This window comes from Tenebrio molitor, chromosome 2 (assembly GCF_963966145.1).
Source record: "Tenebrio molitor chromosome 2, icTenMoli1.1, whole genome shotgun sequence".
In the NCBI taxonomy this organism is placed as follows: Eukaryota; Metazoa; Arthropoda; class Insecta; order Coleoptera; family Tenebrionidae; genus Tenebrio; species Tenebrio molitor.
Window position 1 is genome coordinate 1,843,398 of NC_091047.1, and position 26,854 is coordinate 1,870,251.

The following is a 26,854-nucleotide window of genomic DNA, read 5'->3' on the forward strand; positions in this document are numbered from 1 at the left end:
AAAGCATATAAAAACAGCAGATTTAATAGTTATTTATTGTATAAGTGTTTTAGATAGGATTTTATTCACGCAAGAATGAATAAAATGCATCTAAAACACGCATGCAATACAACATTTTATCTACAATCACACTCATTTAGAATCAGAATCGCCGAAATTTTATCGGATGTCATCCAAAATTTATTTGACATTTCACTCTGACAGCGGCTGTCACCTCAAAAATCATTGAAATTTTATTTTGAGTGTTTTATGGCGTGTTTTATGACTTATAAAACACTAGAGTTTTATAGAGGACATTAAAGGTTGCCAAGCAATTGAATTATGACCTTATAATATAGTGATTGTGGATAAACGTAATTTTTGTTTATAAAATGTACATTTTATACGTTTATCAAATGTATTTGCGAATCTTTTATCTTCTTGTATATTTTGTGATCAATGTTAAACGGTGGTTTTCAAAGCAGCGGCCCCGATAAGTTCATCGTTGGGTTTTTCCGATAACGTGAAGAAAAATAAAACTGAGTAAGAAAGTTAAATGTGTTTATTTACCACCTGTTACAACAAAATAACACGAAAGCTGATAAATTTAAGGAAGAGACAAACTTTACTGTTGGCGGAAAAGAAAGTTTTTTTTTGGAACCAATTCTAAAATAGGTTACAACAATTGTTTATTAAATAAACACTCTGAAACGACGCGATGCGCCAATTTGTACTGTTCGACGTCGCAAACCAAGTCTGTGGTGTAAGTGGAGAGTTGTTTCAGGTTTTTCAAGACATCGACGACACCATCTTTGTCAGCCATCCTCAAGCACATGTCGCACAGTAGAATGAAACCGGTCATTTTGACGCTACCACTGAAACAATTCAAAATCGATGTTTGTCCTGTCGACGCACAGTCACCTAACCTGCTACAGATAAAAATGGGCGAATGCGTCCTCAACGGGTACTTCAACATTTTCCTCAGCGTCGGTACGAATTCGAGGGCGTCTTCGCCTCGATACCGCAGCACGATGTGATCCACCTGGAAGAAACAACTCTAGAAATGGCATTTCACCGATTGCGCTTCATACTTGTCGGATTTGGTCTTGATTGATCAAGATAAAAGTTCGGTACTGGTAGTTCGACAAGGTCTTGTCGAAGCCCAGCAGAACGGAAATGTTTTGAAACTCCATTTTTTTGTCCTCTCGTGGGAAGTACTCCTCCGCGGAATTTCCATCTCGGGGAACGAGCGACACGATGTGTTCGACGTTTTCCTCCCAAACCGCTTTCCAGAAGTAATCGACGGAAGTCGGTTTTGGTGCTTCCGCTGCTATGTAAGCTTTAGTTATTTTAGTACCCTACAATGACCAGAATTAGACGAGGAAGTTGCCAACAAAAAATTCTCACATCTGTGAATTCCAAATCTATGTAGTCGAAGTACTGGTTGCCGCACAACACTTCGTAAACGACGCTGTTGCGGTTTTGCAAGACGAGCTGAAAAATTCATTGCCGCTGAATTTTTCGTAGTATATTGTGTTTTTACCGAATGCTGGTGTTGCAAATCTTCGTTGTTTTCTGTTTCTGCCACATACCGCTCGAATTCTGAAATTTGGACCAATCTGGAAAGGGAACCGGCACGTTTTTGACATTTCGTCTCCTCTGTTTGTTCCCGTCTTGAGATACTCCTTAAATTGTAATAATCCAGCTCCGGAGGAGTCTCTAAAATTGAGACTTCAACCCGTGTTCCTCGTTCTGTTCTCTTACCTTTTTTATTTTTGCAACGAGTCTTGAAACGGTACCACACACTAAAATCTACGTTCTTAAAGTGCTCATTTCTCGTAGTTGCAACTTACCAAAATATACAAACTGGAATCAGAAGCAGAACGAGTAAAGCTAGAAACACAATATTTGATTTGGGGACGGAAAAGGTCAAGTGGTACGTTTTGTAGCTAGTCTTGTTTGCTGAGGTATTTGTAACAATCACTGTAACATTGTAGACCTCTCCTGAAACTAGAGAAAGATTAGATCGTGTGACGATATCTATGGTCTCGCTCCGATTGAAGTTTTCCACTTGGTAGACAATTTTAGACTTGGATAAACGCAATCGTAGTTCTTTCTCATGTATTTTAAATTGCGGATGTACATAAGTACTGCCTTGATGATCTGCAACCAACAGGTACAATCCATAAGTACTTTGGCGTGATCCATTCACCGGTTTCGGTACTACGATGGTATTGTTTGAGGCGACGATTCTGGGGTCTCCTTCAAGTGAAGGGGTCCTAGGTGGACTCGTGTCCTTTGCCGTCAAAATCTCACCTTCTAGACCGTTATTGGCCGAAATACTGACAGTGTACAGGGTTAGAGGTAGCAGCTGGGCTGCATCTACCTGAAGGAAACGAAGATCTCAGTTGGTTTCCATTTACAATTTTTCACTCACTCTGTGAACGTAAGTCAGCTCATATCCTTTGGTCAGTGATAATCGATTTTGGATTTTGTTCCTGGCGCTTGTCACGTTGATACAAAAGAATTTTATCTCGCCGTTTGATCGGTTCGGGTGGTTCCATTCCAGTTTCAAATCATTCTGAATGGTCCATTTGATGGTTAGACCGTAAGGAGCACTCGACGATTCTAAAAATTGTCTTAGGATAAGACGAGACGTCGAAATTGGGTACTACAAAGTCCAAAAAGTTCCAGTTCCACAAAAATAGCAAACTTGATCTTTCCAAACGAAATAGTATCACTAAGATCTTTGGATAATAATTTGGTAGATGAGAAGGTACAGTTTTGACTCTTTGGTACACTACTGGACAAGGATGTAACGGTAGGGGACCAAATTGTCCACCTCACAGCGCCGATCTGGGCCCAATTGTACTTTTCCCACACGTTTTCTCAATGAGTCAGTTATCGTTTGACTGGAAATTTTTGGACTTGTTTTGTACTTTGATATCGACCTATCTTTGTTCTACCCTCAACAGCGACCGTTGGTCCGAATTCTGGGGAGTCTTTGTTTTTAGCATTCACCTGCATAACAATGATTGTTACGTCATCGTTGTTGACAAGCTCATAATACGCACCAAAAATGAGTACTCTTCGTTGCTTTCCAAATTGCTCAGTGTTACACAATGAAGATCAGGCCATAATCTACACGGTGTAATCCCAAATTCTGCAATCTTTTTGTACAAAGATCTACCTGCGTAATAGTTTATTTTGTATCTTTCAAGAATCCCTGTTGGTGGGTACGGTGGTTTCCACCTGAGCGAGACTGAACTTTCGTTCTTGGTATAAACCAGCAAGTCACTGACGCCATTGGGAACTGAAAACGAACAAATTAGTTTTTGTTTCCGTTCTTGGTGATCAATCTTCACATGTTGGTTTTGTTGTAAAAGTTTGCCTTTTTGCGCCACTTTCGCAATTCGTGTAATTTCTACAAAATGTCAGATCCAAGCTGTAGTTTGAAAATGGTATTAGTCCATTTAGCACCATTTCCTGTGACGCTTTCATCGTTTTGACATTTCTGTTTTGCTTTTTGCACCATTCGCTGGTGCAAATGGCAGTCGATGTCACCACCAATGGTCCCCGAATTTTAGAACAATTACTTGAAAAGTCAATGATAACGCCACGCACGCCCGGTGTGACTCTCGCGTCGGGTATCTCGTCAGATTTGATTTCGTTCGCTGCTAACGTTGCTTCCCAAAGGACAACTGGAGGTCCTTCAAATTTTCCGTTGGCGGCAAACACAGAAAACCGGTATTGCGAATACGGAATTAAATCGGCGATTGTTACCGAAGTACTTTTAACCTTCAAGGAATTCACTGTCGATGGATTTTTTGATTGCACATTACACGCAATGGACGACGCACGCTAAAATTTATTGTCAATAGTGGTACTCTTTCGTCATGATTGCTTACTCCATATTGGACGACGTAATGCTCGAATTTGCCGTTGATCATTGGTTCTTCCCATTTGACTCTTACAGTTGAAGATGACTTGTCAATGACAACGAGATTTTTGACTTTCTGTGGTACTTTAACCGAACGTTAGTGTCAAAATCAATTTCAAAGGGACTTACTTCCTTCGCCAGTGCGAAACCTCCGCTCCCATTGTTGCGCATTTCTTCTAAACTTAATCGTGTACCATGTGAAAGGTTTCAAATTCGTAATGTCTATTCCATTGGTATGGTAGTACGGGAGGGCCTTGAATTCTTTCAGAAACACGATAACCTCATCTAACTTGCACGATTCAGTTTTCTGAAATTCTCATCATCACTATTCTTTGACAAAAACATCATTTCTCACCTGTTTTAAAAAGATCCTAACACTTGTATTGGACGGGGTAACATCCACACTGCCGTTTGAAATTTCTGAAATATTTAACCAGAAAGCTGTGCAAACTCCTCAATACTCTATCTATTACCTCGACATCGTGTGACGAACTCTGTAACCTTCACTTCTGGACCAGTGAATTGCACGCTTTTGCTTGTAGTGATAACGGATCTGACTGCATACCGTGTACCTGGTGCTAAATCCTCGAGCACCACAGACTGACTAGTGTTAAATTTGTGATCAGGACGGTACGACATCCAGCTTGAATTGTGATCATCTGCTTGCTAAAATATCAAGTGAGCTTGAAAATAGTACTAATGATTGTTTCCACCTTGTATTGGATCGTGTAAAAGACTGGCTTCTGATCTGTCAATGGATTTTTTATGCCAAAATCTTTTACCAGAATAGTGGCGCTTGTGTACGTCACGTTAACAACTAGAGGAGGTCTTGAGAAAGTGATTGATGGTGCTGAGTGAAGAGACAGGATTATTGAAAGAAAGCTTGACTCGTGTACGTACGTGTGTCGCATTTTGGCCCTGTGTATCCGTCAGTGCAGCGAGAGAACAGGCACGTCCCTTCGACCCCTTCACAGTGGTATTTGCATCTTCCACATCGTTCTTTGCACCCGTGACCATAGCGGTTCTCGTGACATGCTAAAACATTTGGATGCTTATCTGAAGAAGTGTAAAAACACTCTTACGGGAGCGACAGTGGTCCTCCACGACGTATCCCGCCGAGCACGTGCACTTGTCTTTGTTGCAGATTTTGATTTGCCCGCAGTTTTCGTAGATCCAGGTGCACGGCACACAAAAGCCACCGATAGTACTCTCGGGACATCTACTTTCTGTCAGCAGAAATTGTTTTAATAGAAGAGAAAAATTGTGGCCGCGCTGGGAATCGAACGCAAGTCGTCCGCTTCGCGGGCAGATGCTTTCGCACCGAGCCACCACACCTCAACAGCCGCGCTCTACTAAAAACCAACTCAACTGAATCTTACCAGAAGCTGAAAACGAATCCACAATCGCGATCGATCTGGCGTCACCCATCGACTGACATTTTGCGTATTCTCTCGAGGTGATCGTGCGAAATTCTAAAATAAGTTCTTGGATGAGTAGCCGTTGGTTAAATCGCCCCATTTACCTTTCTTCCTGCACAGTCGTACTTTGTCGATGGCCCAGTATTGCTGCGTCGTGTTGCCGCCGATTGTTGACACCAGCAGCGTGATCTCTTTGTTTTGATACTGAACGTTGTCGCTCACAAAATCAATTTTTTGCCACCCTAGGTGCTGAAAAATTGTTTTTGAATGCTGAGTGGTTGCAAGTCGACGCAGATTTACTCCGATTTGGTAGATTTTCTCGTCTAGAATTTGTTCGTCGTTCGCGGTTGCCAGTACTATTTTGCAAGATCCACACATCGAGACGTACATTGAAAGACACAAGAACGGGTCTTGTAGACGCATCTGTCCCCCTAACTCGACCTGATCCGTATTTTCATTCGTGTAAATAAAATCAACTGCAAATTGAGAATGTCTCAATTAGGTACCACTGAGGTGTAGACTTACCATTGTGAATTTTCCAAAAACCATTGACCAGCTTACTGTGAATTATCATGTCTGTCACATGGATCTCTTCTTCATCTTGCAGCTCCAAGATTTTCCTTTCGTCCTGGCTGAAACTTAAACGATTTCCTCTTTTCGTCAGTTTGAAGTGAGACCATTTGTCCGCGAAGAGGTACTCTGGAGACTCTGGGTGCTGCAAATTGTGCACCAGTTTTGGACACTTTATTATTTCTCGGCTACACACCTTTAAGGTAGTCAGAAGGGTTCTGCAAGGCCCAGTCGGAAATCGTTGGGCCAGATGGGGTATACTTCCCACTTCACATTTTCGAATTGCACTTAAATTACCACGAAAAGCTTCTAACATGAACCAGTAACAGTTAGACCAATAGGGTCGAGGCCCATCGCACAGAAAAATGTGCGCTTCCATCTCCGTACGTAGAGACAGTGGAATTTCAAAATTCGACTTTAGTCCTGACAAGACTGGTACAAATTGCAGAGGTGCGTCTCTTGTTTCTTCGTGTTTGGTCAAAAAGGTTTTCATCTCTAGAAATGACTGGGATTGGTTTTGTGTACTTTATTGAATCTGAGATTGAACCTTCCCATCGTTCGTCCAAGATTATCTCGTTGATGTCAGAGTCCTGAGGTTTCTTCAGCTCCCAAGGAGTTTTGACAAAGTAGTGTCTGGTTCTGTTGTCATCTGTAATGTTGCAGTTGAAGCTGTTGAGGTCGGGTCGCGGTATGTATGCTGAAACTGAAATTTTTGATCTTCACAGGTAAATATCTCACCGCGTGCTCAAAAAACACTACCAGAGTCGACGTCTTCCTCAATGTCTTCCTTAATCCAGCTTAAGGCAAAAGAACTGTTGGTCACACAATTGTAAGTGGTGCCGTGCTTGTGGGTGATGAAAAAATCCTTTTGGGCAGTGGATTTTTCAAGGTGGATCAGCAGAATTGCAAAAAACAATCTAAAAGACCAAAGAGTTATCAAACTGTCACGAAGAACTTTGCTAGTACCTTATTTTCACCATTGTCGAATTCTTAAATGACTATTTTTGCGCTTTACCGCGTTTGGATTATCTGACGATGCACATCCTGTAAAACTGATAAGACTCTGTCAAGCGGATTTGCTGTGGAATTATGAAACAGCATATTCAAGAAAGTGACAAACAACTACGATAATAAGAGAAATTCTTTTGCAAACGATTTTTTGCTCGATCCATCTAATTCAACCTCCTCAACATTTCTTCATCTTCTGAAATCTTAAGGAATCTCGAAGCATTTTCTTGAAAAAATATATGCTGAGCTTATTGCCCAATTAGGTAGGCAATATAAAAATCTTCTTTGACATTTAAATGTATATTGCGTAAAAGATAACATTTATGACCACCGAGGATAACTTCTGGTAGATAACCCCTTTTGACAAGGCGGATGTGGTGCTACGTAACTACTATCTATCATTTTATATTTGAATATTTTAAAATTTTTGTGGTGGGTTTTTCAAATTTTTCCTCTACACTTATCGTAGTAAATAGTGACTAACAGTTATTTCTTGGAATTGATCGTTGGTCAGTATAATAAAACGACAGTTATGTTTGCACTGGTTTATTCAGAGCGGTTCAAATAAAAAAAACTAAAAAGCTGCATAAAATAGAAAGTGTTAGCTTCAACTAAAATTAGCGTAAAACTGAAATCCGGTGATGTAAGCCTCCGCAGCTTTGTACAAGAAAGCGAATTGTTCTTCATTTTGTACGAATTCGTTGCGGTTGTGCCTTACAGTTCTGACCGCTTGACACACGTCGCATATTTGTTCAAGCTTCATTTTTTCGATGACGAAAGACATGGCAACGTAGACGCCAGAAGCCAGCACTCCATCGCTGCAAGACAACAATCAGATTGGAAAATACAGAGAGAGATCAGGCTTACAAGCAAGTCACCACAACAGAACTAGATTGTCTTGATATGACGTAAGATTCTTCGCAGAACGTGAGAAAATCTTCGATTTTCTTCGGGCAGTTTTTCTTGGCCGGCCAGTCCTTCATCGAGATAATTTGGACGACGGTGTACTCCTGAAACGGGAGTTTCGCTACTGTTGATCAAAAATAGAAACAATAACGTACTTCTGAGGCATTGATGTGCATGCGTATGGTCGTCAAGTTGTAGGAATCCAAGGACAAGGTGGTGGCGTGCTTGAGTGTGATGTAGTCAACGGGGGTCAGTTCTGGTTGCTTTTCTGTGGGCCAAAACAGGCACGAGGTTTTGTTTTTCGGGTTGACCGGGTTGAGGGACACTATCACTGTGGTCTCCTTCTCGTGGACGAGCCTCCAAAAGTCGCCCAGCGTGTTGGGCATGGGTTGTTGCGTGACTATGAACCTGCCGGGACAGCGGAAACCGTCCACTCTGACGGCGTTGATGTAGGTGGAGGTGTCGTCGTGGATGGGGTAACGTGACAAAAACATGCAACCTTGAATTTCTGAAAAAAGGGTTATTATGCAACACTTGCAGCGACCGGAATCTACCTGGGACGATGTTCTGGAAGCGGTTTTTCTCTTGGACCACGACGAACGCGTCGTTGGAGGCTACAGATTTCATGGTTTTATCCTGCCAGGCCGTATCCTTCAGGTAGCGCATCTGTTGGCTGATTCTGTCGCCCGACAGCAACTTCTTCACTTCTGTCTCGATTTCGCTGCACGGGATTCCGGTCTGCTTACCGACCAAGCATTCCAAAATGACCAGATGGGCGAGTTTGTACTGTTGGATGTTGTCGACCATGTTGGCTCTTTGGTCTCGGAGTTGCTGGAGGGTTCTTAGCATGTCGACGGCGTCCTCTTTTGCGGCCATTCTCAGGCAGATGTCGCACAAGAGGATGGTACCGGTTCTGCCGACTCCCGCGCTGCAGTGGACGACGACCGGTGATTTGGAATCTAAGGGGATTTGTTGGATTTTTTGCAAGAAGGGTACGAGGCTTTGGGAGTAGAGAGGCACACCGTGGTCCGGCCACGACGAGAAGTGGTACTGCTGGAGCTTTCTAGTTTGGTTGTTGAAACACACTTTGAAGGTTCTTTGTTCGTAGTCGGCGAATACTTGTCCGGACATGTGATACACTGTTATGTCCCCAAATGATAAGCTCTCGTTTTGATCGGGCCAGTACTTTTCAACTTTTTTCTAGATTTTAGACTGGTTTAGTCGAGAGCCGTCGTAAACGAATTCAAACTAACCTTTTTACCTTCGTAGATGTTCGCCAACATGGCCACGTGTAGCACGTTTTCCTGCCAAATCATTCTCCAGAAATCGTGAACTGTTGATATTTTTGGACCCTGAGTCGCTATGTAAGCTTTTCGAACGTTGTAACCCTAAAAATACATTTGCAAAAAGTGAAACTCACCACCGAAGAACTTACGTCGATGTAATTAGCATTGATGTAGTCAGAGTTTTTGTTACCGTTGATCCATTGAAGTACCACTCTAGTATGGTCATCTGAAATTATTCTACATTAATGATCAAAACATTAAAGAAATTTCAATTGTCATTTACAAGCCATGAGATTGGTGTAGCGATTTTTGGACTTGTTCTCTTTCAAGGCTCCTCGTTCCCATGGTTTGGTCTGTCCTCGAGGGAACAACTACAAACAGAGAAATATTCTTTTTGACATTTTATTTGGCATGACCGATTACCGCATGCTGACGTTCTAGTTCACCATTGTTGAGGGACTCCGTCACGTATTGTTCCAACTCTGCTACTTTGACTTTTTTGGAATACAATTTTGTATTTTGTGGAGCTATATTTTTCAGAGGAGTTTGTTCATCTGGAGTGCTCGTTTCAACTGGAAGAAGGATAAGTTACAAGGAGTACCATTCAATTATGGTAGCAGTTTTATCTTACGACAAGTACGTTGGCACATGCTTGTCTTCAAGGAATTGTAATTCTCTATCAGTGGCCCTCTTTTGCTGCAAACTATTTGTTTACTTCTCCGGTGTTAATACAAAATGTTTTAACTTACATGAAAAGAATTATTGCGATGGGTATAATAAGTAACAGCGATAACAGAGCCAGTAAACTTAAATCTTGTGGCACGTCGACGGGTTCGCCCAAAGTATGAACCTGATAAGAGTACAGCTTGTAGCTGCTTTTATTTTCAATAGTGTTGGTTAATAAGATTGTGACGTTATAAGTGGTTGCTTGTTTTAAAGATGAACTCGAGCTCCTATTACAATCATTTATCGTATAATTATCTTGACCAATTTTAAAGTGCACAGGACTTTTTAGTTGACATTGGTATAAAATCTTGAATTTGGATAAGTTTACGTGGTGGTTCTCTTGTAATCGTGTTAACGATTTTACATTGTCATGGTTGTTGAAGTTTTCATCCAATAAAAATAAAAATAATTCATATTTATTTGTATCGTCTCTATTGGTACTTTTGATTGGCGAGATCTCTATCGTTATTGTATCATTTGAAGTGGAAATTTTTGGTTCGGTGGAGAACAAAGGAAGAGCAGGAGGGCTCGTGTCATTCTTAACTAATTCTTCGCCATTGTAACCATTAAATGCTTCAATTCTAATCCTGAATGGAGTCGATTTTAATAAACGTTTTTCTTCTATCTGTAAAACATTCAATAAAAGCAAGGCGAACAACGAAACGATCTTACTTACTTTATATTCGTAGAAAGGCTTGTAATTAGTAACAGGAAAACTATCATGAAGATTATTTTTTGTAGAATTGTGGTAAAGAACTGAGATATTAAAGAACGTGATTAGTCCGCTGGTTTCATTAGGATGACCCCATGTTAGTTCGAGGTCGTTTTGAAGATTCCAATGGATGGTAAGATTATTTGGCTTTTTCGATGGTTCTAAAATTGGGAATGAAATAAGATTTGCTTTAAACTTTATAAAGAGTTAGTGACTAAAAGTTTTCTTATTAATTAACACAATGTTAATTTTTCATTAAGTACAATCTAAGCACAACTATTATCTAATAAAATATTATATACTGCACCGATTTTAGGGGTTCCCACAACTACTGCTGTCTGACCAAAACTATTTGGATGTTCATTTTTAGCTTGAACCTAGAACCGCAATTTTTTATTCTAGCTAATTTATTCGTAGTAGAAATCTCACTTTTATAGAATATTTCTTAATTTTTTCCAACTGACTTAGTGTAAAGCATTGATATTCTGGCCAAAGTGTGCAAGGTAAATCTTTGAAAGTTTCCATTTCTCCTTTATTATTATTATTATCTACTTCTTCATAAGTAACTTTATAAAGGTCCAACTTCCCCGTTGGAGGATACGGTGGCATCCATCGAATTGATATGGAACTTTCATTTTTTGAAAAAATAGTTAGTTCTCTTACGCGATATGGAGGTTCTGACAAGGTTTGAAACGGTTTTGATCTCAGAGTTTTTGCACAAGTGCCGTTTCGACAAAATTTAATTTTGAAAATATAGTCCGAATAAGGCAAAACATGAACTAAACAGGATGTGTTTTCAAAATCGCATTCTGTCTCTTGCTCAACAGAATTGTCACACCATTCATTGGAACAGCTCTTTTTGATTCTGATTTGTAAAGGACCTCTCATAATGCTACAGTCCATCGAAGAATAATGCAGTTTTACAGAACGAGCCTCGACTTTCCATTTTAATTCAGGAATTTCACCATCAGATATTGTTTCTGTAAAACAGTGCATTTATTGAATAGTTTAAAAATTGTTAACTCTATCGACCTGACGCAAATGTGTTTTGAATTACGGTCACTGGAGGTCCTCCAACCTTTCCGTTCCAAGCTGAGACCGAAAATGAATATGCTGCATATGGAACCAAATCAGATACTGTGACATTCGTCTCTTTCGTGCTCAGTTGCTTTATTGGAAAGGTTTTACCATTTGAAGTTTTACAGCTTTTATGCGACACAAGCTGAAATAAATGATTGTCAATTAATAATACCGACTTTTTTGATGAGTACCTGATATGTAACAACATATTTCTCAAATTGACCGTTGAAATTTTCCGGTGATTTCCATTTTACACGGACACTCGAATCTCGTATGTCTGTTATTGTAAGAGATCCTATTGCACCTGGAACTGCATAAAAGAAATTAATGCTATTAGAATTGATGTTGCACTTGCCTCCTTCAGTTGTCCGTATAGCTCTGTCAAGTTTTGTTTTATTTTTTTGGACAATAATTTTATAATTTGTGTCAGGTATTAAATCTTTAAAACAAAAACTATCATTTTCTAATCGTAGTGGAATTATTGTATTTTGTTGTTGTATGTTGTATCTTATCGGTTTCGGATGAGATGATTCTTTTGCGTGCGATGTGCGAATTAAACTGATGGTAAAATTACAAAATTGTGTCAAAGTCTTAAACAGAAAGCACATTTAGTCTTCATTTATTTACATTTCATCATTTACCTTGGACTTGAACGTCACTTTTATGCTGGTGTTGTACGAATTCGAAAAAAAATCCTCGTCTTTGATCTCTTCAAAAGGAACTTTACATTTAGTAAAAGATTTAACAAATGACTTTAATATAGTACCGTAACATTTCGTTGTAAATGCGGCGTGGGGTAATTGCTCGTCGATAAAAATTTTATCATTAATTGTGATGATAATGCCCCTCACGATGTATTTCGTATTTGGCTCTAAATATTGAAGTTTAATAATTGCGGATTTATTAAAAGGATTGCGTTGATCAGAAGCCATCCACTCACTATTTCCTTCAGCTTTCTACAAAATCAAATACAATAACTAAAATGTAAGAAATAGAGAAACAATCATCTGACTCTGTACTCTACGTAATAACTATCTGGTGAGTCTGTGTGTTTCTTATTGAGCAATTCGAAATTTTCTACTTTTACTTTGGCTTCACTGTATTTGATATCGCTGACAACAGGAGGTTCACTGAAGACTTGGCCCGGTGCTGAAGGGGAAGAAAATTAAATGCGATATTTAAAAAAACTGGTTGACGTACGCATGTCACATTTAGCACCAACGTAGTTATCAGAACACGGCTCACATTTTCCGTTGTCGAAATCACAGGAGTGTCTGGAACAATGCCCGCACCTTTTTTTACAATTCATGCCATAAGATCCCGAATCACATTCTAAAGACAAAATAATTTAAAGTAAGTCGATAAATCGTATTTAACACTTCCACTAGAGCCACAAGTTGGATATTTCCATCCGGCTGAACACGAACATTTGAGTTCTGTTCCATCTTTTTCGCAAACTTTGAGCTGACCACATGTTTGATTTAGAAATAATGGACAAGGAATGCAATGTCTGGTGACAGCGTCGTCAGCGCAGTTATTTTCTAAAACTGTTAAGACAGAAAATTCGATGGATAATTCGTTTTTATAAACTGTTCATCTCACCGGTCGGTTTTGCGTCATCGTCTAATGAAATAACATCGTCGTCTTTGTTAGAAATAAGTTGACATTTTAATTTTCGTCTTGATTTGATCATGCGATGCTCTGAAATAAACTGGTTTTGATTTTTTAAAATATTTTTTTAGTTGTTTTACCAGTATTATTACATTCCCTAATATGTGGTTCGATATTCCAAAATACATCCCTTTGATTATTGGCTATTGTAGAAATAAAGAGAGTCGAATTGGTCTGCACGTTATCCACAAACAGCTTAATTTCTTTCCACGTTTCCTTATTGAAGAAATCGTTGCAACACTTAAATATCCTAATTAATCTAGTGGTTGTTACTTACCTGAGATGAGTACGTTTCCTCTTTTAAAATATTACTTTCATTATTTGCTTCACTTAGTGTTAATGTTATCTTGCAATTGGAACACATTTTTACGAACAATGACAGACAGACAACTCCATTTTTCGGATTTCTTTCTACTGTGGTTTGTTGATTTGTACTATAGTTGGTATAAAAATATGGAACTAAATATTAAACTTTAAGTTAACTACTTCTGTATTGGGGTTTTATCATACTGTGTTAATTTTTACTTACCTTTGTGAATTTTCCAAAGACCAGTGACAGTATCTTTACTGTGAATCATCATATGAGTTACACTGTAGACATTTTGACCATCATCATATTGTATTATAGCGTCTTTATTATTTAGTCGTTTGAAAGAGAATCTATTATCCTTTTTCGAAAGTTCGAAATGACGCCATTCCTTATTAGTTAGGTACTGACTGTCACTGTTGTTATGCTGAAAATGTAGTGTAGTATGCTGTTACATCTAATTTTCCTGGGGATACCATTATTGTTTGGATCGGCGTTTCGCAAGATTTAGATACTGTTACATTGCTAAGAACAGGTATGGTTCCACGTGCACACTTTCGTAGTTCTGTTTTAGTTCCTCCAAATGCCATCAGTAAGAACCAATAACAATTTGACTCTTCTATTATTTCTCCATCGCAAAGGAGTATATGGGCTTGTTTTGAAATACGAATCGATAATGAAATTTGGAAATTTTGTTTTAATTTACTGGCCACAGTGATAAACTGTAATGTATCATTCTTCTTTTCAACTGTTTTGTATGTGCGTATTGCTGTGTATTGAAAATAAACATATTAATTGAAGTGAAACAAAAGGTTAAAGTTAGTTACTCTCCCATCGTCTATCCAAAATTCTTTGATTATTTCTGTACACATAAGTCCACTTGGAATCATCACCTTCAATACCCAATCGGAACAAAGGTGCATGTGGAATAAATTGTGATTCTAAAATGAATTAACAACTGTAGTTATGATTTTCAAAATCCTAAGAGGGAGATATTATACAGCGTGTCCCACCTAAGACTTTTAGGTCTTATATGTCTATTATTCATGGACCGATTTTTGTGAAGTTTAACAGATAGATAATAATTTAAAAGGTGAAGATTAATCTTAGTCTTAAAAACGCCATTTTAACTCTCTTTATTTGTGAATGAAATCATTTAAGATTTACACTAAACTGTATAACAACAATAAACAATGGCTTCCGCAAAAGAGGAAAAACCGTATCAATTTATTTAATTTTTCGCAAAATTGTTCAATTGTTTCAAAACGGGTTGACTTGAAATCTCAAAAATGTTAGCACATTTTTAACAATATAATTTATTTTTCTTGAAGTAGAAACTGTTAATTTGATTAATTTTTTTGTATAGACGCATGTTTTCTAACGAGTAACAATCTGACACTAGTTTTGTGTAGATTCAAATAAAGGAATAGTTATTTATGATGTAACCCCACGAACAAAATAAAATCACTTTTAACACGTCCATCATACATCTATTTTTTATACAACTGGTTTGCATTGCATTAAAAAACGAATTGGAATTTTTGATGTTTATTTTAATTTCTGCGGCAAAAATCAGGTAGCTAGTCTTGTATTGACATTTGTTTATTAGAAACGTCAAAAAAGTTTTCATTAGGTTTTGTAAAACACTTTCAATTCCACATTATTGCATTCGCAAACATGGAATGCAAAGAAAACGACGTTAACGATGCCGATATCGACGACAGATTTCCCGCAGATATTGAAAAAGTGGCAAATAGAGACACTTTAACATTTATAAAGAAATAAAAAATAACTAGTGTTAAAAGTTTTTTTTTTACTAGTGTTAAAAATACTTTTAAAACGGTAAGTTATAAAGAGCAATTTTTAATCAAATTAGCTTCCACTAAAAACGTCACTTTTAATGTCAGTTGTATAAAAAATATTTTAAAATTACATTTTTTATTAATCGGGCATTTTATTGCCAGTAATTTATTTTTTATTCACTAGAATATCTATCTTCCAATTTTTACAAAAATCGGTCTATAAATAATAGAGGTACAAGACCTGAAAGTCTTAGGTGGGACACCCCGTATAGCACATATTTTTTTAGTAAATATTCAGGTTGTATAGTTGTCCCAGAGGTGCAGCGATTTTATGGCAGGGCAATAGTTCTTATTACGTCTATTGATGTGCCGATAAGCGACTTAAGCAGAGCCCCTGTCAATCATCATTTTCGTTCTGTACCTCTCAGTTTACAGGGTAGTACTTGAACGAATTTACGATTGGGAGTTGTAGCTGTGGTTTAAACCTATTGTCGGTGTCGTTAACGTTTATACAATGGTACCCTGCCATAAAATCGCTGCAGCTCTGGGACAACTATAAGCACTGTCACATTGGAAGAAACTTCCGTTCACATTAATTTTAACTACCGTTACTTACCCGTTTCAGATTCCTGTGTTCCTTTCTCATCAGCCAACCAACTTAAGGCATAAGTGCTGTTGGTAATGCAGTAATACTCATTTTTTTTCAAATTGTGAACCATAAAAAAGCTACTTTGGCAGTTCGAATAAAGTACATTAATAACTAGGATTAAAAAGAACACATATCTATTACTAATTTCGAATTGCATGCTTATGAAGATTTTAACGTTTTTTAACTGACGCAGATACCGCGAAACTGATAAAACCGTAATATGTATTATAAGCTATTTATTTATGATATCAGCGGCGAGGATTTTACAGTTTTGGTTAAATGAAGGAGTGTAGGTTTGTGATAAGACAGCATTTTATCATAGTAAACATAGAAATCTCACAAACATAACTTCTTCCCTTTTTTGTGTATCGACAACAAATATAAATAAAAAAAAATTATTGGTTTTGGATAGATTTAGTTTATCCGGTTTGTGAGCATTATTACTAACTGTCTAAAGTAAGTGTTATTACTGTGTGTGTCGGTTTTGCACTTAGGACCTATATGGTTTATCACGTAAATTATTTGTTGTAGTTGCCCAATCACAGATATAATAGCTATTTATGCACCAAGGGCGTTACAACGATGATTACGCCCGGAGAACGATGAATCCAGCTCGAGGGCTTTAACCCGAGAGATGGATATCGTTCGATGGGCGTAATCATTCGGTGACGATGTGGTGGATACAAAATTTTATTTTTCACTATACGTGTTCTTAAAAAAAAAATTGGCATCTTTGCAATTTTGAATTGATGAGGGCGTTATGAATTCATTACGCCCGCTTATTCTTATTACGTCCTGTATTATTCCCCGGTTGTTATGGACATGTTTACGTATTTCGTATCCTAGGAGTTATCATGCAATTATACTAAAGTGAAAAATAAAAATATTTGTGGAACCCCCAGTTGTAAAATATGTCTGTTTTTTCTTTCAGTAATATTGTAGCCAAAGCTGAACAATTATAACACTCAAAATTAGGTTTATATTTTTTTTGTGGTTTTCAAAATTCAATTCACTTAAAATACATTTTTTTTCATATTGTATACTTTTGGCGCAAAATATTTTTCAAACGAAGGTTTATCGAAAATAATTTTGGGATTGGTTGATTAAACCGAATGTGACTAATTCAAAATAAACTAAAATGAGGCAAAGAAATCCTGTTCAAATTATACACGGCAATAAAGAAATTATGGTTGTTTATATTTTATTGGCTTTGAGTGTTATTCTAAAGGATTACCAGTAGAATTTGTTTTTTATTTATAATCTAAGAAAAGAGAAAATGCAAGGTATAATATCTTGGGATTTATTTATTTTTTAAATTATTTGGAAACAAATACCAACATGACTTTTTTTCTAATGATACATATTTATACGGTGCGATCAATTAAAAAATAAATCGAGTCGCCGTGTTACCTATGGCAACCCATGCTATAGCATAGGCTCCGAAGCAAACTCGATTTATTTTTTAAATGATCGCTCGGTATTATATTCTATATAGTTCAAAATTAGAAGTTATTAAGTAGTGTTTATTTACGCACATGGGGGCAGAAAATTTTGTCTAAATTACTTCGTATAGTTGAGCCTCCTTTAAATAATTTTCCGTTGCTTCGAACAAGAAAGTGAAGTCTCCCTGAAAGAACGTAACAGTCACTTTTCACAATTCTTACAAAATGAAAATAACTCTTAATTAACAAACCACTCATATCATTTTCGAGCCTACTTCAACAACCTTGACTAATATTGTCTGTGCAAGATAATGTCAAATCTGATACTCCTGAGGAGTAATAGAGTGGTAGGTTAACAGTTAAGTTATTAAAAAATATTTACTTCATTGATTCTAAATTCTGGGCTGTGATTTCGAACCATTCTCACAGAAGTAGGAACGTCACATACTCCTTCGACTTCAATTTTTTTAATGTTATACAGCATGGCGATGTACAGACCGGAATCCTTGATGCCATTACTGAAAAAAATACAATTGCGGAAAACGTTACCATTGCGTCAGTCATATCGCATGTTTTTTTTTTTTAATTTCACCTCGTAGTAGGCGTTGAAGAGTCGATTATGAACGCACTACTCGTGTAAAAACGTAAGATTAAACAGCTGATCCGTGATCCGTAACCCGTATAGTGCGTTCACAATTGACTCTTCAACGCCTACTATGAGATAAAATTAAAAAAAACACCCGATATTTACTCACTGGCTCATCACCAAGACTGAATTAGACTTTTTTAAAATTGCGTTCGTTTCATTACAAAAGTTGACGAAATCAGCAACGTTTTCAGGACGAGTAGCCTCTGAGGACCAGTTTTTCATAACAATAATTTCAATTATTTTCTGAAAATTGAAATTGATCAAAACGTATTTAATAGAATAACAACGCAGTACAGTTTTGTCACCGATTGTTATCTGCACTGTTATCCAGTCGTAAGAATCGAATATTTTGGAGTCTCGGTGTACGAGATTTATCTTTTTTGTAAGTGTAATTTGTGGCATGTTCCTGTCGGGCCATATACGATTTAAAGTAATTTTATTCACTGATACTATAACGGAGATGTTTTTATTTCCAACGAAGTTCCAGAACTGGAAGAGAGTGTCAGGTGTTGGTTCTTTCGTTATCGTAAATTTTCCAGGACATCTGAAACAATTAATCGTCTCTACACCGAAACATGCAGATACATCGTCGTAATCGAGACAATAAGGTGCACTCAAACTTAATTCTTTGCGAACTAAAACACAAGATAAATGAAATTTTATGATTTCAGATTTTGAAATGATTGTTACCAGATTTGTTGCCTGTTTTACGAGTACGTTTTATGGTATCAAGCCATTGTGTTTCTTGGACATATTTGAAGTATTTGTGAATCTGTTCTTCACTGAACAATATGGGTGTATTTGTCTGAAACGAATCACATTTGAAGGTGGTATCAATTTTAAAACAATATTCAAAAATTATGAAATGAGCTAACAGGTAGTAGTTGATGTTGTTGATCAGATTTGGGTCACATTTGGCCAATCTATGACTGATTTTGAAAATATCGATAGTACCATCTCGATTGGCAGTTCTAAAAGAAATGTCACACAGCAGAGCCAAACCCGTTCCTTCCACACCCGTACTGCAAAAAACCGAAAAGTGCATAATTTTTTATTTTGATCAAAATTACCTGCACTGAACCAAGATGGGTGATTTGGAATCCAAAGGAACTTTAGATGTCATTAGGAAAAAGAACATCAAAGGTAACGAAAAAAGAGAAGTAGAGGTGTTCCACCACGAACAGTACCGGTACAAGACGATCTGAAACAAGAGTGTACAATTTTACGTTTAAAATCAGGATAGACCCACATGTCGCGATGTCTTCTTGAAGGTAAGAATGAACTTTCGGCATTCGTAATCGAAGAAAATGTCGCAAGATTTGAAGGTGAGGGAAAGTTTGTGATGTCGTAAGTCTTCGTCTTTTACGTGCCAGTAATTCTCATCAGTTTCCTATAAATGTTAACCGTGAAAAATTAAACTTAGCAATGTGGACAATCACCTGTTTGTCTTCCAAATGGTTATCGAGAAGAATAATGTGCTTGATATTTTCTTGCCAGATGAGTTTCCAGAATAAAGCAAATTTATCTGGTTCCGGTACCTTGGCAGCCAGATGGGATTTCTTCACGTGCTGACCCTGTGCATAAGAATGAAAAAACGTTCAAATGACTATAAACAATTTCTTACGTCAATATATTCTGTGTCCAAGTAGTCTATTAAAATATCGTCGATTATGGTTTCGTAAATCTTAACTGTATTGAGAATTTCCTAAAAAAGTAATAAATCTAAGTGCTCTCAATAGAATTGTGGAAAAAGCTGTGACAAGATTTCAGTACAGAAATTAGTTTTCAGATAGATGAAATTTTTACCTTATGTTGACGTACAAGTTCATCATTTTTTAGGGAATTTTTAACGTAATCGGGATATTTAGTTATTTTGACGGGTTTCGAATAAGTTTCAGTGTTTCGTTCGTAATCTTCCCTATTATTGCTTGACTTCTACAACAATAACTTGCAGAAAATTTTAGTTAAATTAAGGAATTGGTAACTTACGGATTTCACTAGAAATTTTCTAAATGCAATAGCGATGGGAATTATAAGTAACAGCGATAATAGACCCAGTAGACGTAAATCTTGTGGCACGTCGACGGGTTCGCCCAAAGTATGAACCTGATAAGAGTACAGCTTGTAGCTGCTTTTATTTTCAATAGTGTTGGTTAATAAGATTGTGACGTTATAAGTGGTTGCTTGTTTTAAAGATGAACTCGAGCTCCTATTACAATCATTTATCGTATAATTATCTTGACCAATTTTAAAGTGCACAGGACTTTTTAGTTGACATTGGTATAAAATCTTGAATTTGGATAAGTTTACGTGGTGGTTCTCTTGTAATCGTGTTAACGATTTTACATTGTCATGGTTGTTGAAGTTTTCATCCAATAAAAATAAAAATAATTCATATTTCTTTGTATCGTCTCTATTGGTACTTTTGATTGGCGAGATCTCTATCGTTATTGTATCATTTGAAGTGGAAATTTTTGGTTCGGTGGAGAACAAAGGAAGAGCAGGAGGGCTCGTGTCATTCTTAACTAATTCTTCGCCATTGTAACCATTAAATGCTTCAATTCTAATCCTGAATGGAGTCGATTTTAATAAACGTTTTTCTTCTATCTGTAAAACATTCAATAAAAGCAAGGCGAACAACGAAACGATCTTACTTACTTTATATTCGTAGAAAGGCTTGTAATTAGTAACAGGAAAACTATCATGAAGATTATTTTTTGTAGAATTGTGGTAAAGAACTGAGATATTAAAGAACGTGATTAGTCCGCTGGTTTCATTAGGATGACCCCATGTTAGTTCGAAGTCGTTTTGAAGATTCCAATGGATGGTAAGATTATTTGGCTTTTTCGATGGTTCTAAAATTGGGAATGAAATAAGATTTGCTTTAAAACATTATAAAGAGTTAGTGATTAGAAGTTTCCTTATTAATTAACACAATGTTAATTGTTCACTAAGTACAATCTAAGCACAAGTATTATCTAATAAAATATTATATACTGCACCGATTTTAGGGGTTCCCACAACTACTGCTGTCTGACCAAAACTATTTGGATGTTCATTTTTAGCTTGAACCTAGAACCGCAATTTTTTATTCTAGCTAATTTATTCGTAGTAGAAATCTCACTTTTATAGAATATTTCTTAATTTTTTCCAACCGACTTAGTGTAATGCATTGATATCCTGGCCAAAGTGTGCAAGGTAAATCTTTGAAAGTTTCCATTTCTCCTTTATTATTATTATTATCTACTTCTTCATAAGTAACTTTATAAAGGTCCAACTTCCCCGTTGGAGGATACGGTGGCATCCATCGAATTGATATGGAATTTTCATTTTTTGAAAAAATCGTTAGATCTCTTACCACATTAGGGGGGTCTGACAAGGTTTGAAATGATTTTGATCTCACAGTTTTTGCACAAGTGCTGTTTCGACAAAATTTAATATTGAAAGTATAGTCCGAATAAGGAATAACATGAACTAAACAGAATGTGTTTTCAAAATCGCATTCTTTCTCTTTCTCAACAAAATTGTCACACCATTCATTGGAACAGCTCTTTTTGATTCTAATTTGTAAAGAACCTCTCATAATGCTACAGGCCATCGAAGAATAATGCAGTTTTACAGAACGAGCCTCGATTTTCCACTTTAATTCAGGAATTTCATCATCAGATATTGTATCTGTAAAACAGTGCATTTATTGAATAGTTTAAAAATTATTAACTGTATCTACCTGACGCAAATGTGTCTTGAGTTACATTCACTGGAGGTCCTTCAATCTTTCTATTCCAAGCTGACACCGAAAATGAATATTTTGCATAGGGAACTAAACCAGATACTGTGACATCAGTCTCTTCCGCGCTTAGTTGCTTTATGGGAAAGGTTTTACCATTTGAAGTTTTACAGCTTTTATGCGACACAAGCTGCAGTAAATGGTTGTCAATTAATAATACCGACTTTTTTGATGAGTACCTGATATCTAACCACATATTTTACAAATTGACCGTTGAAATTTTCAGGTGATTGCCATGTTAAACGAGCACTCGAATCTCGTATGTCCTTTATTCCAAGATTTACTATTGCACCTGGAACTGCATAAAAGAAATTAATGCTATTAGAATTAATGTTGCACTTGCCTCCTTCAATTGTCCGTACCGCTCTGTCAAGTTTTGTTTGATTTTTTTTGACAATAATTTGATAATTTGTGTAAGGTGTTAAGTTTTTAAAACAATAAGTATCATTTTCTAATTTTAGTGGAAATATTGTATTTTGTTGTATGTTGTATCTTATCGGTTTCGGATGAGATGATTCTTTTGCGTGCGATGTGCCAATTAAACTGATGGTAAAATTACAAAATTGTGTCAAAGTCTTAAACAGAAAGCACATTTAGTCTTCATTTATTTACATTTCATCATTTACCTTGGACTTGAACGTCACTCTTATGCTGGTGTTGTACGAATTCGATATAAAATCCTCGTCTTTGATCTCTTCAAAAGGAACTTTACATTTAGTAAAAGATTTAACAAATGACTTTAATATAGTACCGTAACATTTCGTTGTAAATGCGGCGTGGGGTAATTGCTCGTCGATAAAAATTTTATCATTAATTGTGATGATAATGCCCCTCACGATGTATTTCGTATTTGGCTCTAAATATTGAAGTTTAATAATTGCGGATTTATTAAAAGGATTGCGTTGATCAGAAGCCATCCACTCACTATTTCCTTCAGCTTTCTACAAAATCAAATACAATAACTAAAATGTAAGAAATAGAGAAACAATCATCTGACTCTGTACTCTACGTAATAACTATCTGGTGAGTCTGTGTGTTTCTTATTGAGCAATTCGAAATTTTCTACTTTTACTTTGGCTTCACTGTATTTGATATCGCTGACAACAGGAGGTTCACTGAAGACTTGGCCCGGTGCTGAAGGGGAAGAAAATTAAATGCGATATTTAAAAAAACTGGTTGACGTACGCATGTCACATTTAGCACCAACGTAGTTATCAGAACACGGCTCACATTTTCCGTTGTCGAAATCACAGGAGTGTCTGGAACAATGCCCGCACCTTTTTTTACAATTCATGCCATAAGATCCCGAATCACATTCTAAAGACAAAATAATTTAAAGTAAGTCGATAAATCGTATTTAACACTTCCACTAGAGCCACAAGTTGGATATTTCCATCCGGCTGAACACGAACATTTGAGTTCTGTTCCATCTTTTTCGCAAACTTTGAGCTGACCACATGTTTGATTTAGAAATAATGGACAAGGAATGCAATGTCTGGTGACAGCGTCGTCAGCGCAGTTATTTTCTAAAACTGTTAAGACAGAAAATTCGATGGATAATTCGTTTTTATAAACTGTTCATCTCACCGGTCGGTTTTGCGTCATCGTCTAATGAAATAACATCGTCGTCTTTGTTAGAAATAAGTTGACATTTTAATTTTCGTCTTGATTTGATCATGCGATGCTCTGAAATAAACTGGTTTTGATTTTTTAAAATATTTTTTTAGTTGTTTTACCAGTATTATTACATTCCCTAATATGTGGTTCGATATTCCAAAATACATCCCTTTGATTATTGGCTATTGTAGAAATAAAGAGAGTCGAATTGGTCTGCACGTTATCCACAAACAGCTTAATTTCTTTCCACGTTTCCTTATTGAAGAAATCGTTGCAACACTTAAATATCCTAATTAATCTAGTGGTTGTTACTTACCTGAGATGAGTACGTTTCCTCTTTTAAAATATTACTTTCATTATTTGCTTCACTTAGTGTTAATGTTATCTTGCAATTGGAACACATTTTTACGAACAATGACAGACAGACAACTCCATTTTTCGGATTTCTTTCTACTGTGGTTTGTTGATTTGTACTATAGTTGGTATAAAAATATGGAACTAAATATTAAACTTTAAGTTAACTACTTCTGTATTGGGGTTTTATCATACTGTGTTAATTTTTACTTACCTTTGTGAATTTTCCAAAGACCAGTGACAGTATCTTTACTGTGAATCATCATATGAGTTACACTGTAGACATTTTGACCATCATCATATTGTATTATAGCGTCTTTATTATTTAGTCGTTTGAAAGAGAATCTATTATCCTTTTTCGAAAGTTCGAAATGACGCCATTCCTTATTAGTTAGGTACTGACTGTCACTGTTGTTATGCTGAAAATGTAGTGTAGTATGCTGTTACATCTAATTTTCCTGGGGATACCATTATTGTTTGGATCGGCGTTTCGCAAGATTTAGATACTGTTACATTGCTAAGAACAGGTATGGTTCCACGTGCACACTTTCGTAGTTCTGTTTTAGTTCCTCCAAATGCCATCAGTAAGAACCAATAACAATTTGACTCTTCTATTATTTCTCCATCGCAAAGGAGTATATGGGCTTGTTTTGAAATACGAATCGATAATGAAATTTGGAAATTTTGTTTTAATTTACTGGCCACAGTGATAAACTGTAATGTATCATTCTTCTTTTCAACTGTTTTGTATGTGCGTATTGCTGTGTATTGAAAATAAACATATTAATTGAAGTGAAACAAAAGGTTAAAGTTAGTTACTCTCCCATCGTCTATCCAAAATTCTTTGATTATTTCTGTACACATAAGTCCACTTGGAATCATCACCTTCAATACCCAATCGGAACAAAGGTGCATGTGGAATAAATTGTGATTCTAAAATGAATTAACAACTGTAGTTATGATTTTCAAAATCCTAAGAGGGAGATATTATACAGCGTGTCCCACCTAAGACTTTTAGGTCTTATATGTCTATTATTCATGGACCGATTTTTGTGAAGTTTAACAGATAGATAATAATTTAAAAGGTGAAGATTAATCTTAGTCTTAAAAACGCCATTTTAACTCTCTTTATTTGTGAATGAAATCATTTAAGATTTACACTAAACTGTATAACAACAATAAACAATGGCTTCCGCAAAAGAGGAAAAACCGTATCAATTTATTTAATTTTTCGCAAAATTGTTCAATTGTTTCAAAACGGGTTGACTTGAAATCTCAAAAATGTTAGCACATTTTTAACAATATAATTTATTTTTCTTGAAGTAGAAACTGTTAATTTGATTAATTTTTTTGTATAGACGCATGTTTTCTAACGAGTAACAATCTGACACTAGTTTTGTGTAGATTCAAATAAAGGAATAGTTATTTATGATGTAACCCCACGAACAAAATAAAATCACTTTTAACACGTCCATCATACATCTATTTTTTATACAACTGGTTTGCATTGCATTAAAAAACGAATTGGAATTTTTGATGTTTATTTTAATTTCTGCGGCAAAAATCAGGTAGCTAGTCTTGTATTGACATTTGTTTATTAGAAACGTCAAAAAAGTTTTCATTAGGTTTTGTAAAACACTTTCAATTCCACATTATTGCATTCGCAAACATGGAATGCAAAGAAAACGACGTTAACGATGCCGATATCGACGACAGATTTCCCGCAGATATTGAAAAAGTGGCAAATAGAGACACTTTAACATTTATAAAGAAATAAAAAATAACTAGTGTTAAAAGTTTTTTTTTTACTAGTGTTAAAAATACTTTTAAAACGGTAAGTTATAAAGAGCAATTTTTAATCAAATTAGCTTCCACTAAAAACGTCACTTTTAATGTCAGTTGTATAAAAAATATTTTAAAATTACATTTTTTATTAATCGGGCATTTTATTGCCAGTAATTTATTTTTTATTCACTAGAATATCTATCTTCCAATTTTTACAAAAATCGGTCTATAAATAATAGAGGTACAAGACCTGAAAGTCTTAGGTGGGACACCCCGTATAGCACATATTTTTTTAGTAAATATTCAGGTTGTATAGTTGTCCCAGAGGTGCAGCGATTTTATGGCAGGGCAATAGTTCTTATTACGTCTATTGATGTGCCGATAAGCGACTTAAGCAGAGCCCCTGTCAATCATCATTTTCGTTCTGTACCTCTCAGTTTACAGGGTAGTACTTGAACGAATTTACGATTGGGAGTTGTAGCTGTGGTTTAAACCTATTGTCGGTGTCGTTAACGTTTATACAATGGTACCCTGCCATAAAATCGCTGCAGCTCTGGGACAACTATAAGCACTGTCACATTGGAAGAAACTTCCGTTCACATTAATTTTAACTACCGTTACTTACCCGTTTCAGATTCCTGTGTTCCTTTCTCATCAGCCAACCAACTTAAGGCATAAGTGCTGTTGGTAATGCAGTAATACTCATTTTTTTTCAAATTGTGAACCATAAAAAAGCTACTTTGGCAGTTCGAATAAAGTACATTAATAACTAGGATTAAAAAGAACACATATCTATTACTAATTTCGAATTGCATGCTTATGAAGATTTTAACGTTTTTTAACTGACGCAGATACCGCGAAACTGATAAAACCGTAATATGTATTATAAGCTATTTATTTATGATATCAGCGGCGAGGATTTTACAGTTTTGGTTAAATGAAGGAGTGTAGGTTTGTGATAAGACAGCATTTTATCATAGTAAACATAGAAATCTCACAAACATAACTTCTTCCCTTTTTTGTGTATCGACAACAAATATAAATAAAAAAAAATTATTGGTTTTGGATAGATTTAGTTTATCCGGTTTGTGAGCATTATTACTAACTGTCTAAAGTAAGTGTTATTACTGTGTGTGTCGGTTTTGCACTTAGGACCTATATGGTTT

General features: G+C 36.2%; 2 protein-coding genes across 12 annotated transcripts; both read right to left on the reverse strand.

Moving 5' to 3' along the window:
* Positions 1-526: 526 nt before the first annotated feature.
* LOC138122814 (receptor-type tyrosine-protein phosphatase H-like) lies at positions 527-7,003 on the reverse strand. 2 transcript variants are annotated; one of them, XM_069037163.1, is made up of 26 exons: positions 6,874-7,003; positions 6,667-6,824; positions 6,455-6,610; positions 6,104-6,402; positions 5,863-6,052; positions 5,638-5,813; positions 5,442-5,586; positions 5,299-5,391; positions 5,002-5,145; positions 4,820-4,954; positions 4,633-4,769; positions 4,393-4,585; positions 4,275-4,339; positions 4,049-4,226; positions 3,888-4,003; positions 3,345-3,840; positions 3,054-3,292; positions 2,931-3,000; positions 2,417-2,607; positions 1,833-2,365; positions 1,744-1,784; positions 1,523-1,698; positions 1,387-1,473; positions 1,071-1,337; positions 906-1,021; positions 527-854 (listed from the first exon to the last, which is right to left on the reverse strand). In XM_069037163.1, exons 1-26 carry the CDS (start codon positions 6,885-6,887, stop codon positions 656-658), a joined length of 4,614 nt encoding a protein of 1,537 aa, XP_068893264.1. In that variant the 5' UTR covers positions 6,888-7,003; the 3' UTR covers positions 527-655. The 2 variants fall into 2 exon arrangements, with proteins under 2 accessions (XP_068893264.1, XP_068893263.1); XM_069037162.1 differs by having other exon boundaries at positions 1,523-1,784.
* Positions 7,004-7,445: 442 nt separating this feature from the next.
* On the reverse strand, positions 7,446-26,583 carry LOC138122808 (receptor-type tyrosine-protein phosphatase mu-like). Of its 10 annotated transcripts, XM_069037115.1 has the most exons (29): positions 26,314-26,581; positions 24,723-24,836; positions 24,372-24,664; positions 24,118-24,322; positions 23,866-24,047; positions 23,669-23,804; positions 23,520-23,618; positions 23,303-23,464; positions 23,118-23,249; positions 22,930-23,066; positions 22,684-22,873; positions 22,559-22,626; positions 22,276-22,507; positions 22,112-22,230; positions 21,873-22,062; positions 21,270-21,820; positions 21,148-21,217; positions 20,804-21,000; positions 20,135-20,752; positions 19,952-20,080; positions 19,770-19,850; positions 19,585-19,719; positions 19,395-19,535; positions 19,216-19,346; positions 18,836-19,167; positions 18,440-18,780; positions 18,252-18,388; positions 17,879-18,014; positions 17,339-17,681 (listed from the first exon to the last, which is right to left on the reverse strand). In XM_069037115.1, the coding sequence occupies exons 1-29, from the start codon at positions 26,501-26,503 to the stop codon at positions 17,610-17,612; spliced, it is 5,520 nt and encodes a 1,839-aa protein (XP_068893216.1). In that variant the 5' UTR covers positions 26,504-26,581; the 3' UTR covers positions 17,339-17,609. The 10 variants fall into 10 exon arrangements, with proteins under 10 accessions (XP_068893214.1, XP_068893211.1, XP_068893217.1 ...); XM_069037113.1 differs by lacking the exons at positions 17,339-17,681; positions 17,879-18,014; positions 18,252-18,388; ... (12 more) ...; positions 22,112-22,230; positions 22,276-22,507 and adding exons at positions 7,446-7,733; positions 7,783-7,925; positions 7,977-8,329; ... (11 more) ...; positions 11,817-11,935; positions 11,981-12,215 and having other exon boundaries at positions 23,303-23,458; positions 26,314-26,557; XM_069037110.1 differs by lacking the exons at positions 17,339-17,681; positions 17,879-18,014; positions 18,252-18,388; ... (12 more) ...; positions 22,112-22,230; positions 22,276-22,507 and adding exons at positions 7,446-7,733; positions 7,783-7,925; positions 7,977-8,329; ... (11 more) ...; positions 11,817-11,935; positions 11,981-12,215 and having other exon boundaries at positions 26,314-26,557.
* Between the last annotated feature and the right edge of the window lie 271 nt (positions 26,584-26,854).

What these genes read in the sequence shown, in the direction of transcription:
- LOC138122814 (XM_069037162.1), bottom strand. An exon ending in GGATTCGTTTTCAGCTTCTG is followed by an intron (nt 5,146 to 5,298) that starts GTAAGATTCAGT and finishes TTCTGCTGACAG; the next exon opens with AAAGTAGATGTCCCGAGAGT. An exon ending in AGCTGACTTACGTTCACAGA is followed by an intron (nt 2,366 to 2,416) that starts GTGAGTGAAAAA and finishes CGTTTCCTTCAG; the next exon opens with GTAGATGCAGCCCAGCTGCT.
- LOC138122808 (XM_069037110.1), bottom strand. Translation starts at nt 26,503, where the DNA reads ATGCAATTCGAAATTAGTAATAGATATGTGTTCTTTTTAATCCTAGTT. An exon ending in TAGGGAATGTAATAATACTG is followed by an intron (nt 23,619 to 23,668) that starts GTAAAACAACTA and finishes AGTTTATTTCAG; the next exon opens with AGCATCGCATGATCAAATCA. An exon ending in ATATCCAACTTGTGGCTCTA is followed by an intron (nt 23,250 to 23,302) that starts GTGGAAGTGTTA and finishes TTTTGTCTTTAG; the next exon opens with AATGTGATTCGGGATCTTAT.